The sequence below is a fragment of the Ammospiza caudacuta genome, chromosome 1 (assembly GCF_027887145.1).
Source record: "Ammospiza caudacuta isolate bAmmCau1 chromosome 1, bAmmCau1.pri, whole genome shotgun sequence".
NCBI classification, from domain to species: domain Eukaryota; kingdom Metazoa; phylum Chordata; class Aves; order Passeriformes; family Passerellidae; genus Ammospiza; species Ammospiza caudacuta.
In genome coordinates this window covers 101,888,093-101,903,177 of record NC_080593.1, presented here as the reverse complement: position 1 = coordinate 101,903,177, position 15,085 = coordinate 101,888,093, and the positions used below count along the sequence as shown (strand labels likewise).

Here is a 15,085-nt window from a genome sequence, read left to right as displayed (position 1 = left end):
TTTATCTGACTGAACTGTTCTCAGAAGCTGAATGTAGAAGTTACTGTTAGATCCATAAGAGAGAGAAACAAATTTTGTTGTCTGAAGGACACATGCCTAAACACCAGTATTTCTGCGTCTCACTCACTCACAAAGTACACACTGTACGCTACAAGGAAAGGTGAGGTAGAAAAGAGTCTGTTACCCTGCAGAGGTAAAGCAGCCCTAAACAAACTCTTAAACCAATTCAGAACTGCTAAAAACAAGCCAATGTTTTTTGGACACATTTTAGTTACTTGACTCACACTTCTATAAATATAAAAAGTAACTTTTATTACAAAGAATAAATTCTCTTTATAAATACAATCATTACTGTGTACACAATCCCCTTCAATACACACACTGTGGTGTTCAAAATCAGTGGCATTTATATAAAATACTATATTTGTTTTTAATGGAATCATTTTACACCCACATACATTATTTTGCAGCACTAAAAAGGTATGAACAATTTGGGATTTTTTCAAAGGACAGAGCGGTATTTACAAGCAAACATGATCCAAACAGCACACGCAGATTCAGGGTATGCAAACACTCGCACACGAACTGCAAGTCGCACTTGGTCCCCCCTACAACAGATTATTTCTTCACAAAAAGGAGACCTATATGACAAAAAGAAACACAGGAGTAACAGACAATCCTAAGATATTGTTAAAGCTTTTAATTACACAGTGCAATTTTTTTTAAGTGCGACTAGCATTTAAGTAAAAATTAGTATCATGAGTTTGTCATTACAAATAATATCATTCTATAGTGCAAGGGCTGTTGCCTTGGAGGAAAATGACACCACCACTGATCATTTTAACAGGTACAGAGAAATTAAACTAACTCCTCATTCTTCAATTTAATACACAAGAAGTCTATCACCACTGAATCACCAATGTAACCTAAAAGCTCTGTACCTCATGATCCATTACACACACCACACCACTCTTCCTCCAGCTCTTACCTAAGGAAATTCACTTTCTTTAAAATTCATTATTGAAAAAATAAACTATTTCATTTTAACATATACCTATATCTTTACACTTAGACTTACCTAAGACATGTGGCAAATACTCTCCTGGCATTCCTGTGCACAAAATGGATGGGAAACCCTTTGAAGGTGTGACCATCGGGTACCGCTCTCCTTACAGCATCCTGAAACTCCTCATTCCCTGCAGAAACACCTGTTGTGCGCTCCAGCTCATAGGCTGCTAATGCTTGTGACAACAGATAGGACAGCTGGTCATCCCAAACAGTTGAAAAGCCAAGATCCTGGGAGGCAAGTCACAGAACCATGAGAGCTGTGCAGAAGGTACATCAGGATATGCCTAAACTCGCCTATAGTATAGATTCAAATAAATCCAAGAATCTTATATTGGCAGTGAATGAAGCAGTGAGATTTGTTTATTGACTCACACACCAACTGGGAGAAGCAAACATCACCATCAAAAGCAAGTGATACCACAAATGTCAAACATTTATCAAGGAATGAAGTTAAACTATTAGACTAAAACATAAGGCCAGCAGAGTGGAAACCAGATGTTTCAGCTACAGTATCTCTGCATGAAATGTAAGATACGCACAAATACACAGCAAAAATATGGAAAAGATCAACTAAAATTCACCTTTTTTTTTTTCAAATGTCTCATGGAAAACCCTTTCTGAAAAAATGATGCACTACAGCTCCTCAAAACACAAAGGTACCTCCTTTCTACCATCTATCTTCCCACCACGTACATGCACCTTCCTCCCAGCATCCCAAACTCAAAGTAGAAAAATCTTATATGTATGTATTCAACACTGCATCAGAGTCATACTCTGAGAACTACTTTGCCACCCTAAAGGCTGAGCATTGTGTGGGGAGATAAAACAGAAACAATCAAAAAACCTCATTAAAAACAGACATAAGCTAACAGGGACTTAAAATATCATTGCCAGCACAGGAAGTATAATTTCTGGTACATTATGCCTTGTAAAAATCTTGGTAAAGGACAAAACTAACTTCTAAAAATATCTCAGATTTTTTAAAGCAGTCAGAGTAAGATCATGAAAGCTGAAAGCCTGCCTTTATCTAGGAACCAGAAACATTTGTGCTGGATTGGCAAAGCCCACTAACAACCAGATTTCATCTTCCTGGTGCTTTTAGAGATTCCTCAAGGGTGGTCTGCAGGTGCCAGTAAGCTGAAGATCACCGACCCAGAATGAGGGGCAAAGGCAGAGTGGGGAGAAAAGCCCACACACGAGGCTGTGGATCACCACTGCAAATAATAGTCTAAAACAGCTCATTACAGTCTTCCCAAGCATTTTTTTTCAGTTGTTTCACTTTTCCTGTATCACATTTCTGCAAAAGCTGATGGAAAACACATTGCAAAGATACGAGTATGTGAACTAACAAATGGCTAACCAAAACAAGCATACAATTAACACAAGAACCTCTGTTACCATGACAGATCCCTGCCAATCTGTCTCACCTTTCTGTGTTCAGAGACCAGGATCCGCAGCTGCACTTCCATCTCGTTGCTTGTTACAGCAGCATCTACTGTAGAAGCACACAGAGGAGGAAAAGGGGGAACTGAAGACGTTGCTCCAGGAGCACATACAGATTTTATTGCTTCTCCACTCATGGGTTTCCATTTGGATTCATCATGCAGGTCAAACACACACACCTCCACAGCATCAGAGGGTTGACAATTTCCAAAGAACTTCTCATGGTTGAAGATACAACCGATTGTGCGGTACGGATACAGTGGCTTGGGCTGCTCAGCCAGGGGAGGGTCATCAGGGTTGATAGGTCTGTGGATGTACCTACTCAAAAAGATTCAATTTTGCATTAATACAACTTCTTTCAAGGCAAGGAAAAAATATTTAGATGGGACAGATACAGACACTTTTCCTTTAAAAATACAAGCCAAGTTTGTCATTAACTTTTCCCCCAAAATGGCATTAATTTGTTTACAGAAATGTAATTGTATACGCTTTGGAGGCATAATATACAACCAAATAATACATAATTTTTAGTCTTTAAATGTAGAAAAATAAGCTGTTTAATCAAGCAGTTAAATTTTGCAATTATAAGAACATGCTCATACAGTTTCCCTGCTATTCATCACATTTAGAGAAATATACCTGCAAATGCTAATCACAGGATCACAAACAGTGGCAAAAGAGAACTGCTTGTTTTGAACACTGGAAACAACATGTTCCAGAAGCTTTAGTACACCTAACAGCTACATGTGCCCTTCTCTAATGACTCAAGCCAAGAGAAAATCTCAGAGAACTCAGAGAGATTTCTTCAGGGGGAAAAAAAGTAATGCAACACTGATTTCACTGATGAAATCAAGCAAAAAAATATGGGTTCCTAAACAATCATGTCAGATTTCATCTCCTTTACAAATGATGGCAGCAGTAACATAGATAGCAATCAGCTGCCATAAGACACAAAACAGTTACCATACACTATTACAGACACTAATATATTACAAACTGATGAAATACTTCCCCTCACACTGAATCAGTTATTTTCCAAGCAAAAGCACTAGACGGAAAAAAAGTTTAAACATCGCCTGGATTATATGACAGGATATGGAGATAAAAAAGAAAACCACAAGAGCAGAAATATCCTACACAAACCTCAAAATACACTGTTCTGTTTTCTTATATTCTTTTGACTCACCTATGTCCTGTTAAGCTCTCCCAAAAAGTAATTGTTCCATCAGATCCACAAGTCATTACCCAAGTATGGGGGACTCCTTTTGCTTTTGTGCCAACACACACAAAGGCTTCCAATCCAAACCCAAGAAGAAGACTGCACAGAAGATTAGCATGGTCTTCACAGTCACCCTAGACAGTAAATATTAATAAATATTATTATAAATAATAAAACCTTAAAGAAAGAAAATAGTGGTATTTCTCAAACCACCATTTAACAAGTTATGTTATTCTCCTATTTATCTAAAGCATATCTGAAAAGTCAGGATTTTACCATTTAAACTAGACAAGCTTTAGTTTTCTGTAACAGAATAAATGAGTTTAAAATGCATGTTCTGATGATAGACTGTTGATACTGTTTGTTCAAGTATAGTGTATGATTAACACTAGGAAACATTTCTTATGATTATAGAGATACCTTCAAGAAACACAAAACCAGAATCTATTGACCATAACAACAAAAACAATGTTCTAATTAAATGTAAAAATATATATAAGGCAAACACCTGAGGCAAGACTAGAAATTACACAGTATTTTCTCACAGTTTGGATTTTTTTTCACTTCATAAAATGTAATTCTACTGGTATTTCACCTTCTTGAATGTGCTGTCAATCTTCAGAAACTAGATAAAGATAAAACAAGGTTCCCCACAGAACTAACTGTAAAACAGCTGGGAATCATGTGCAGCTGTTTTTTTCCTTCAGTCAGGAAAACATTTATCTCATGAACACATTACTACCACTGATAATTCACAGAAAACAATTTCCAAATGCAATGTCTAATATCTTCTGTCTCTGCAGCTCTTTACAATTGTTAGCTGCAAAGTAACAACAAAAATTGTTCAAACAATGAAGGCTTCATAACACAAAGTACAGCATTCAGAAGCAGAACAGTAAGGCTTTTTAGTCAAATAACTATTCAGAATGCTGAAAATGTAAAATTCAGAGTTCTTGGATGTATCAAAACAACACAATCTTGTCCTACTACAGTATAAAAGGGAAATATGCAGAAAGGTAGGTTTAAATAAGTATGTAGTGAACCTCTGTTATTTTAATAATACTATACCCTTTCCACAAGAAAAATAATGGTGTCTGGTACCTCAGGGGCTAAATTCACTTATTTTCCATACAGCTTTCCATTTCTGCCTTGAAGGAACACCATTCTCTGTGCCTCCAAACACAGTGGTCCTCCAAGTCCCTACTGCCATCTCCATCTGAAAGCCACTGGGCAGCCAGAGCTGCCTTTATGGGCATCTATGCATCATCTGATACTCAGAGCAACAGCCAATGCCTGTTCTACGTGGTCTTGGAGGCAGGTCTAAAACCTGGGACACAGCTCCAGCTGCCCTGAACACATCTTTTAAATGCAAACACACCATGACATAATTTTTGAAGGCAGAAGTATCTCCATGGCAATGAAAAGCACTGACCACTCCAAAGAGGTATCAGTAGTGATCACTGGTACTTCTGCTCATAAAACAGAAGAGCTATAAAACCAGAACCAGTTACAATTTGATTTGCTTTTTGATTATGATATGAATGTCAGACCTCCAGGAAATAGGCCAAAACTTCTAGTGAAGATTCCTGTCTTGCAAAAATGGAACATAAAAACCATCAGCATATTTCAGCCCATCTATTGGAAAAAAAAAAACCCAAAACAAAACCAAAACAAAACAAAGACCAACAGAAAAACCTCCCATCAAATCAGAAAAAGAGACAAGAGACTAAAGAGATTTTTTCTACTCTTCCTGGATTAGTCCAGAATTTTAACTAGTGTCCTGCACAGTAGCAGGGATTCATTGGATGACAATAAGTGTTCTTAGAAATGCGACAGAAGAGAAGCAATTTCGGTGTCAAAGATGTGCATTGACAAATGGACCACAAGTACAGTAGTAAAGGAAGTCTGCTCCAAACCCTTCTTGTCTACTATTTACCACCTGTTTGTCTTTAAAAACACCTCAAGCGCGACTGCAACAGAACCATCCAAATCTGATTGGCAGCCTGTTTTAAATTCCCGCCTTGGGTTCGAGCAGGGCACCAGCCCCGCAGCGGCACACGGGGCAGAGTCACGCACCTTGTTCCTGCCCAGGAAGGCGAGCAGCGTGCACCACTGCTCCTGCTTGCCGCCGCCGCCGCCGATGACGGGCGCTCTCTCGTGGCCCAGGACGCTGACGAAGCGCGCTGCCTGCCGCGGCGTGTCCAGCAGCCGCCCGGCCCGCAGGGGCCGCACGAACGAGCACACCGGCCGGTTCACCCCGTTCTCGTCCTGAACATGGCAAACGGGGTTGGTTATTCGCCAGCCGCACAAGTGCAGCAAAACGTTAATCTGAGGTTTTTTCCCTCTGGGATGTATCCTACCTGGACTAAGTATCACTCAGGAACCGTAAGACAAGAAAATACCCCCAGAATTAGGACACAAGACTATTAAGACCATTCATTTAGAGACATCACAGATTTCAATCTGGCTCTGTCCACTCACTCTCACGTACAAACACACCGGCCAGTTCACCCCATTCTCATCCTGAACATGGCAAACGGGGTTGGTTATTCGCCAGCCGCACAAGTGTAACAAAATGTTAATCTGAGCTTAGACTTTTTTCCTCTGGGATGTATAAGTATCACTCAGAAACAGTAAGATACGAAAATACCCCCAGAATTAGGACACAAGACCATTAAGACCATTCATTTAGAGACATCACAGATTTCAGTGGGGCTCTGTCACTCACAGGGCACTCTGGACTAAATGTCTGAACACCAGGAACAGCACAGGCTGTTAATTTTCTCAAATGGTGAGGAACTTTTTATGGTCTACCTACTACCCACATTTCCACATTATGATCAAGTATAAAAACAAGCCAGAACAAATCTCACACACCAAATTCCGCAACAACTGCAAAAAAACCTTCCCCCCAAAAACATTAAACATTCAGCAACTGATTCTAGAATTTAAAAGGTGTCTATTTGCTTCCAAATTTGAATACTTCTTTTTGTAACAGCAAGCAATAAAAATTACTCAAAACGAACTAACTAGATCTACTAAGCAACCAGATCTGTTAGCTAGATCTAAACTAAGCAATAATACTAAGAATTTCTAAGTTCTTGTAAAAATTAAAAAATAAGATGACTTTAAAACATCTGTTTTATTACATGCTGCAGGCAAATACTATGATTATCATCTATTAAAACTATTTCTAGAAACACAGAGGTCTTCTGGTCCTCACTGGGCTAAATTGGTACTTTTATGCTCATTTATATTTTAAAAGGGATCAAAGCCTTTTGAATCTCTGCAGCTTCAGGAGATTATGGTCTCATATTTTTACTGTAGCCACATATTGTCCCCGTTAAGTTTTGTCATGCTTTTCCAGCAAGCTGGTGGAAAAAAAGCAGCATTTATTTGAATCCTGTTGAAAACTATTTCACAGCTCAAAAGCAATTAAAAAAAAACCCCACAGGCAATATTTATTTTTAAATGTTGTCTTTTATATATAGTGCCTGTTTCTGCATTACTCATCTGAAACTTGATGGTAACTACATTATCAAACTAATCTAATTAACTCGTTTCTGTTCCCAGAAAGTTTTACTAAGATTTGCTATGGCCAATGGGAAACTCAAGATAAGCTCTATGTAGGTACTAAACTAGCAGGGGCCTAGTTCCTATCCTATTTAATTATAGACTTGTTTCTCTTTCTACCCTGCCCTGAAACCCTTAAGCCTTTGTATTGGGGCTATTTGGAAGGGAGTTTGTTTTCTTCACAGCAGCCCTCACAGTGCTGTGTTTTAGATCTGTGACCCAAACAGTGCTGTGAACACATGAGGGTTTTAACTGCTGCTGCTGAGCAGGGCTTGCACAGGATCACAGCCACCTCTGCTTCTCATTCTGCCACCACACAGTTGTAGGCTCAGCTGGACAAAAAGCTGGAAGGGGACACAGCCACGACAGCTGACCTGATCTGACCAAAGAGATATTGTATGCCATACAGTGGCATGCTAGGCAATAAAAACAGTGAGGGTGGGGAAAAGACTTTTTCTAAACTTGCCCCTGCTTGGAAACTATGGGGGCATTTGTATGCTCTGGGAGAGAGGAGTGACTGTCTTTGCATCACTGTTTCCTCTCTCTCCCTTCCTTCCTTCCTTCCTTGCTTTCTATTACTAAACCACCTTTCTTCCAACCCATGAAGTTTTCCTTGCTTTTGCAGTTTTTATTCTTGCCCCCATCCCACTGATGAGGAGTGAGAGAGTGCCAGGATGGAGGCTCAGCTGCTAGCTGGGATTTGGAAGTTCTCATCACTCCTGTGCACTCAGGGAACAGCCAGAAGGGACGCTGCTGCCTCACCCAAGAGGAGGCACAGATAGCTTCAGGACACTGCTCTAAGATAAGAAGTTACTGTGGTACAAAAATTGCTACAATGCAGGGTAAATTCACAGCATGAAAAATGCAAGGATCAGAACATTCCTTTTACTGAGGAGTAACTGATACAGTAACTTATTAGACTCAAGTAATTATGACTGTAGTTGTTGTGTGACATAAACCAGAGAGATTGCATTGTAGATGACAGAGAGTTCAAATGTTTTGAGGATCTGTTCTAATACATCTAGGAAGTCAATTTTTTGTAACTGTTGTATCTGGTACAAAACTTATCTGAAATAGGTTGTACAGATCACCTAACTCTCTGACATTTGTGAGTATTCAAGGACAAGAGTAAGCAGGCTTTTTCACTTGGTACATCAGAGGTAGAGCAATTCTCCTGTCTGCATCGTTCTCTTAAGCTTCAACAGACAAACAGAACTTCAGTCCTTAAAAATTTCATTTTTTTGCAAGATACACCACATTTAGCCCTGACCCAAACATAAGCACATCATAAATCTATATAGATTCCACATATGCATGAAGTTCAAAATAAAATCAAAATATAATTTAAAGAAAGGATTGGTCTATTTGTAGAATGTACAAACCTGTGCAAAGATCTTTACCAGCCTTGCATTGTGGGTAGGCCTGATCTGTAGGTACTCTCTCCACCACTGCTTAGCATACACAAGAAATAAACGTTCTTTTTCTGCTGTCTTCTGACGTTCCAAAGTGAACTGTAGGTAGGAAAAACAAAACTAATCCTACACATACTAATTCCAAACAGGAGAAAAAAGCCCATGAATGGCTTCAAGTTTCAGCTTTCATATTTTCCATATTCTGTACTGCATTAGTGTGTAACACTGAACTTCATATAAAGCGTTAGAAAGGTCTCTTTACAGGGTAGTTAGACAAAACAATCCTTTGCCAGCCCAATATAGCCAAGGTCACTGTTGCAGTTTCAGGCCCAAAAAGTACAAAACCCAGCAAATTGAGGAGAGCAATCTGAGAGGATGGGGCTTCATAACCTGAAGCTGTAACTGGACAATTAACCCAAACATGTAAATGGACCAAAACTTATAAAAGTGTGAAAACTCCTGACCCAGTGTCCATCTTGGGTGTAGCCATGGCCAGGCTCTTGCACTGCCCAAGCTGTAACCTTTAAAGGCCTTTTAATAAATACCTACTTTATTCTTTAACATTGTCTAGCCTTTGTTCTAGGTAGCCTCTCAAGGCATCATACCCAGTAAATACATTAACACCACATCCTGGCATATGTAAAATAAAGCTTCACATTTTAAGTGTATCATGCAAATCCATAGTATTTTTTAAATGGAAATCCAATTAGGAAAAACTTCAAGCTCTATCTCTTGTTTGTAGGTTCATATATTAGGCTTGACTGAAATACTGTTCATTTTAAGTAATGCATTTCTGCACAGAAGGATTGCTTGGCTTTTAATGTGCAGAAAAATACCTGCATGCACCTTCAGGTCACCATTTACTGGCTTTCCAAACAGAACAACTAACTTCAAATTACTGTTTCACATGGGAAAGAGCAAGAAAGCATATATACTACTTGAAGAAAATTAGATATATTGCAACCTTCTTTTTTCTTCAGAGGTTTTGATACAAGTAATTAGAAAAACCTGTAACAGTAATATTTTGAGTAATCTTCAGTATAGATAAAATAGTTTAAAAAAGGTAATTATATTTAAATTCAATAGGAAAAAAAAAAAGGATTAAACATTCAAAAACCCCACAGTCCTCAACAACTGAGCTTCCCCCCACCAACAAAAGAATAAGTTAGCCCTCCCCAAAATTACTTACTTGAGTACTAGTTATTTCTGAAGAAAGTGTCTTATTAAGTGGTGGATACATTTCCAGTCTGATGTTTAAAACACCAACAGAAACCTTTGATTCTGTACCTTTGAAACAAAATTAATTTTCATCAGTTCTCTCACATTCATTTTGCTTAGATTATTTCAGCCAGGCAGGGGAAAACCATTAAAATATGTATGTTAGCCTTATATAATCACAAAAAGTAACTAAACTTCTTTCAACATAGGCAAAACGGGAATCTTTATTTAAATTTTAAACTCAAATGAGGCTGTAGAAAAGCATAATATATGAAAAAAAGCACAGGTGTCTACATCCAAAACAATTATCCAAGGCCCTATTTGTAGCTAGTACTGGGACATGTGAGATGAATTATAGAATGGTATACTAGAAATGTCTAGAATAGGCATCTAAAATCAAGTCAGAGAATCACACACTGTAAATGTGCCTATTTCTACTGATTACACAAGTAGCTCAAATTTAAATAGGTGGAAATAAGTTCATCTTCCCCCAGGACACAGGTCATTATGAAGGACTCTGGCTGTCATAGAAAGAGATTAATCAACTTAGAAAAAACTCCCCAAAACAACAAACAAATGAACAGCAACCCCCCCAAATGCTCAAAATTTGAGATTACATAAACAACAAGTATTACAAAATAGATTACAGATGAGTCCATAAGCAATACAAGCAATGGAAACCTCACATAATAGTTTATCTGTTTTTTCTGAGATGGCAGCATCCTTTGATGTTCTTGATGCATTTTGTACGATTATAGGATTTTGAAGAGGAGAAAAAGCACTGGATTTATTGGGCTGATACTTTATTACTTGGAAAAAAGCTATTGAGAATTAAATTTTATTTGCTCCATAACCAAGCCGAGAATTATACCCAACTTATTGGTTATGCATTTCCAATTCATTATAGAAAATTAAAATCAGAATGGCCTGGGTTGGATGGGATCTGAGAGATCACCTATTTCCAATCCCCCTGCCATGGGCAGGGACATCTTCCACAAAATCATGTTGTTTAGAGTTCCATCCAACGTGGCCCTGAACACTTCTCAGGATGTGGTATCCACAGCTTCCCTGGGCAACCTGTTCCAGTGCCTCACCACCCTCACAGGAAAGAATTCCTTCCTAAGATCTAATCTAAATTTACTCTCATTCAGTTTGAATCCATGCCCCCTTGTCCTGTCATTACCTGCTCCTGTAAAAAGTCTCCTAGGAAGTCATGAGAGATCTAGTCTTTATCCACTAAATCATATCCTAAAATCTTGGGTAGGAACTCCTGGGAAGAGGACTGGGGACAAGTGACACACAAAAACAGACACGTGTACTAACTGCTGAGCACCTAAACCAAGCCATTCAGAAAACGCACTTCCAGCCACTGGGATAAATGGCAGCAGAGCAGAAATCCCTTCTCCAGCAATTGTTGGTTTGCTATGAAAGGCATACAAACTCGATTTTAGTCCCCAGTGCACTGATCAGATATATTCCTGGAGATGAACTACTGGATTTTTGTTCTGTTGGTGTGATTCTGATAACTTAACCAGATTGTGAATATAATCAATAGTGGGAATTCCAAGACATGAGGACTATTTTTACATGGGATCTGGAATACTCATTTTAGCAGCTTGGTAACAGAAAAATCTGACCATTAAGTCTTCTAGGCATTTTCTAAGGATACTCTACATTGTAGAAAAAAATGAACTAGATCAAAAATACTGCTTTAAGTTTGCAAGCAAGCTCAGTAGACAATATTTTAAGTCATCATAATATGCTCATTTTTCATCCTTACCTACACCCAAGAGTTCCACAGCAACATTTGTTATGCCACTCTCTGCAGCCAAGACAGACCTCCACTCCAAGAAATAGGATGCTACCAGTGTGGTCTCACCAAATGTGTCTGTTTTGATCAGAACCATATGCACTGGGTCACATATAGATAACATAGTGGTTGCATCCACCATCTTGCTTCCGTCACCTGCCATTATTAAACCAAAAGAAGACAGCAAGAATATTATCATTTCAAGTTCCCCTCAGGATTTTAAAACAGTATGCAACAAAATGCAATGTCTGTAGTAAGTATAAAGAAAGATCCTGAGTCCAGAAGTGTAAGCAATGGTCCCATCTCCAAAACCATACTCATTTTAGGACAGAGCTACAGAGAGAGTACAGAGAAGATAAAATGATTTTTGTAGTTGAGTACTGCAATGCAACTAGTTCAGATACACAAAAAATTAAAATGGAATTAACATTTAAGAATTTATAAAGCTGGTCAATTTCAAGTTATTTTAGAATGAAAAATAAGGAAAAGAGCAAGAGCAGAGAAAGATCTACGAGTGGCATAACCTAATACAGTAATCAATTTCCTCAGGAAAACATGACAAAAAACAGGAAAGAAATCCACTAAATAATATCAAACATATTTCACAATAACTCTTAGGTCAGAAAAAATCCCAACAGCGTCAGCTTTAAACCCACAATGTTCCTTACCCAGGCTATCCTTGTGTATTTCAAGTAGAAAACCATCCTGAAAATCTGGCTCACAAGCACATGGTACAGGCTTGGAACGGAAGCGCTGGTTTCGAAAATGTAAACACAGAGTGAAGGTAGAACAGATCTGGCCAGGCAGAGGCTCTGGTTCCTGAAGATGCTCCAAAAAGGCTTTTCCACCCAAAACCTGAAGGTAAAGATACCTCCGTGTTGGGTCAATGTTAGCTGTAAAGCGTAGCAATAAAAATGAAGAGACTACAAACAGATCTTAGAAAGCTTAATTTGCTAAATATCAGCTAACAGGAGACTAGCAAAAAAACAAACTTCTTTGAAACGTGCTTAGGAGAAAGTGATTTTAAATTATATGGAAGTTATCTTAGTGTAATGTAAATGAAATAACAATAAATCATATTTAATGCAACACTGATTGCTGCTGCTTATATGAGTTTATTCTCTGTGAATAAGCAGAGGAAACATCCACCTTTATGCCAGTTCATACTGGATTACTAATTCAGAGTGCAAAAATCATAGACTTCAAATTTGTTTCAAAACTATGATCCAAACATTTAAATAAACAAGAAACATACTTTTTTTCAAAACTGGTGGCTCTCTGTCAACAAAATGTGTTGATGGTTTTGGAGCTGAAGTCCTCTCCATTTCATTCACATCCTGGAATTACAATTAAGACTTTTTAAGGACTCAAAGGATGCAACAGTGCTTTCACCACAATCTTCTAAAAATTAAAGGATCCTGCATTTCATCTGAATGCCATTCCTTAGGTACGCTCCCTTCTAAGACTGAACAAGTATTTTCAGTGCAGTATTACCACCAAAGCGATTTCAGCATATGCATTAATCTTCTCTGCTCCTATAATGCCTCACATCAGTAAGGTCCTTACAAACCTCCAGAAGCAGCACAGTTTCACTTTGTCAAAACCACGTCAGTAAGAGGAATAAGCAGAAATACTTCCCCTCTTAAAAAGATACTTACAGCTACAAATTTAAGTTCCTTCATAACATCATCAATGATTCCCCGCTGTCTCAGGGCTCTTATCAGATCTTCTGTGGACAGCTGCTGATGCTCAGGCGCCAGCTCTTCCCGTATAGTCTCAGCAAGAACTTCTCGTATCCTCCCATGGACATCCATCTGAAAGAAAAATCATTTTGTGTTACAAACACCAGCCCTCTGTATGGCAGCAGGTACAACTTACCAATTAAGTCTATAAGGCTAAGGGGGTCTTCCTAAGAACACAAAAATAACTACACCAAAATATTGATCCTTGCAGAATTAATCAAATGAGCCACCATTTTACAAAAGCAGCTCTCCCAGTAAAAAAAATTACAAGCATAAAAACCTAGGTGTTTTCACTGCTCTTTGACAGCAACTCATCTTGAACTTCCCTTCTTACAAAAAGGTCTGCAAATCCATCAATTACAAAATGGTCACTGATCCAATTTCTCGTCTCCCTCAAAATTCAAGCTTAATATAATACTTCCTTATTTTTTAAGGGGAAAAAATGCACTTTTATATAGGTTAGGCAGAAAAGTTGTAGATCTCCCTTGCAAGCTTTCCCCATGCTCAAAGGGAAGTCTGAGAATGTCTGCCCATCATCTGAGCCGTGAAAGCAGATGGATCTACAGAGCAGACTCTCACACTGGAAGTACGTTAAGGACACAGTCACCAGGACCTGAAACAGAACCTCAGAACGGCCTTGTTGGAAAACACCTTACAGATCATCTCATTCCAAAGCTCCGGCCATGGGCAGGAGCACCTTCCACTGGATCCGGTCACTCAGAACCCCACCCAGCCTGGCCTTGAACACTTCCAGGAATGAGGCATCCACAACTTCTCTGGGCAACCTGTTTCTGTCCCACAGCACCCATCAGAGTGAAAAATTCTTCCTGATGTCTGATCTAAACCTGCTGTCTCAATTTGAATCCATCTCCCCTTGTCCTGTCACTGCATGCTCTGGTAAAAAGTCTGTCTCCTTTCTGGCAGGCTCCCTCCAGGTACAGGAAGGCTGCTATGAAGTCTCCACTGAGCCTTCTCTTCTCCAGGCTGCACCATCCCAGTTCTCTCAGCCTTTCCCCGAAGCTGCCTCCCTCTAATCATCTTGCTGGCCTCCTCCGGACTGGCTCCACGCACCCCGTTCTCCCGTGTGACAGGCGGGAATATTCACCACTGCACTGACAAGCGATACAGGAGTTACAGCCTCCTTACTTATTTCCGGGCCAGTTTCAAGACCCTCGCTCAAAAAGCAGCACGAAAGCGACTAAGCGGCGCCTGGAAACCACCTGCAGCGACCCAAGTTGGGAAAACAAAGCGGGGCGCCGGACCAGGCGCGCTCCGCCACCGCCTCAGCGGGCGTTGCCGCCACCCGCGGCCGGGTGACACCGGCACGGGGGGTGGCACAGCCCCCTGAGGCCCAGGGGAAAGTGTCTCCGGCGCCGGTCCCACCTTGAGCAGCTGCTGGTGGATGATCTGCTTCAGCTCCGAGGCTTTCTCCGGCGGCAGCGACATGGCGGAGCCGCCAGCGAACGAGCCCCAACGGCCTCGCGGCGAGCGCGGGCAGCGCCGCCACCGCCCCCTGGCGGCAGCACGGGGGTGCGGCGTCCGCGCCCCCCTTCCTTCCTTCCTTCCTTCCCTCCCTCCTTCTTCCCTTCCTTCCTTTCTT

General features: G+C 39.9%; 1 protein-coding gene across 1 annotated transcript; it reads right to left on the bottom strand.

The window, feature by feature from the left end:
• Nucleotides 1-394: 394 nt before the first annotated feature.
• On the bottom strand, nucleotides 395-14,972 carry CEP76 (centrosomal protein 76). Its single transcript, XM_058809304.1, has 12 exons — nucleotides 14,869-14,972; nucleotides 13,402-13,557; nucleotides 12,999-13,080; nucleotides 12,412-12,636; nucleotides 11,714-11,899; nucleotides 9,905-10,002; nucleotides 8,686-8,814; nucleotides 5,807-5,998; nucleotides 3,698-3,864; nucleotides 2,496-2,829; nucleotides 1,079-1,296; nucleotides 395-641 (listed from the first exon to the last, which is right to left on the bottom strand). The coding sequence occupies exons 1-12, from the start codon at nucleotides 14,929-14,931 to the stop codon at nucleotides 503-505; spliced, it is 1,989 nt and encodes a 662-aa protein (XP_058665287.1). The 5' UTR covers nucleotides 14,932-14,972; the 3' UTR covers nucleotides 395-502.
• Between the last annotated feature and the right edge of the window lie 113 nt (nucleotides 14,973-15,085).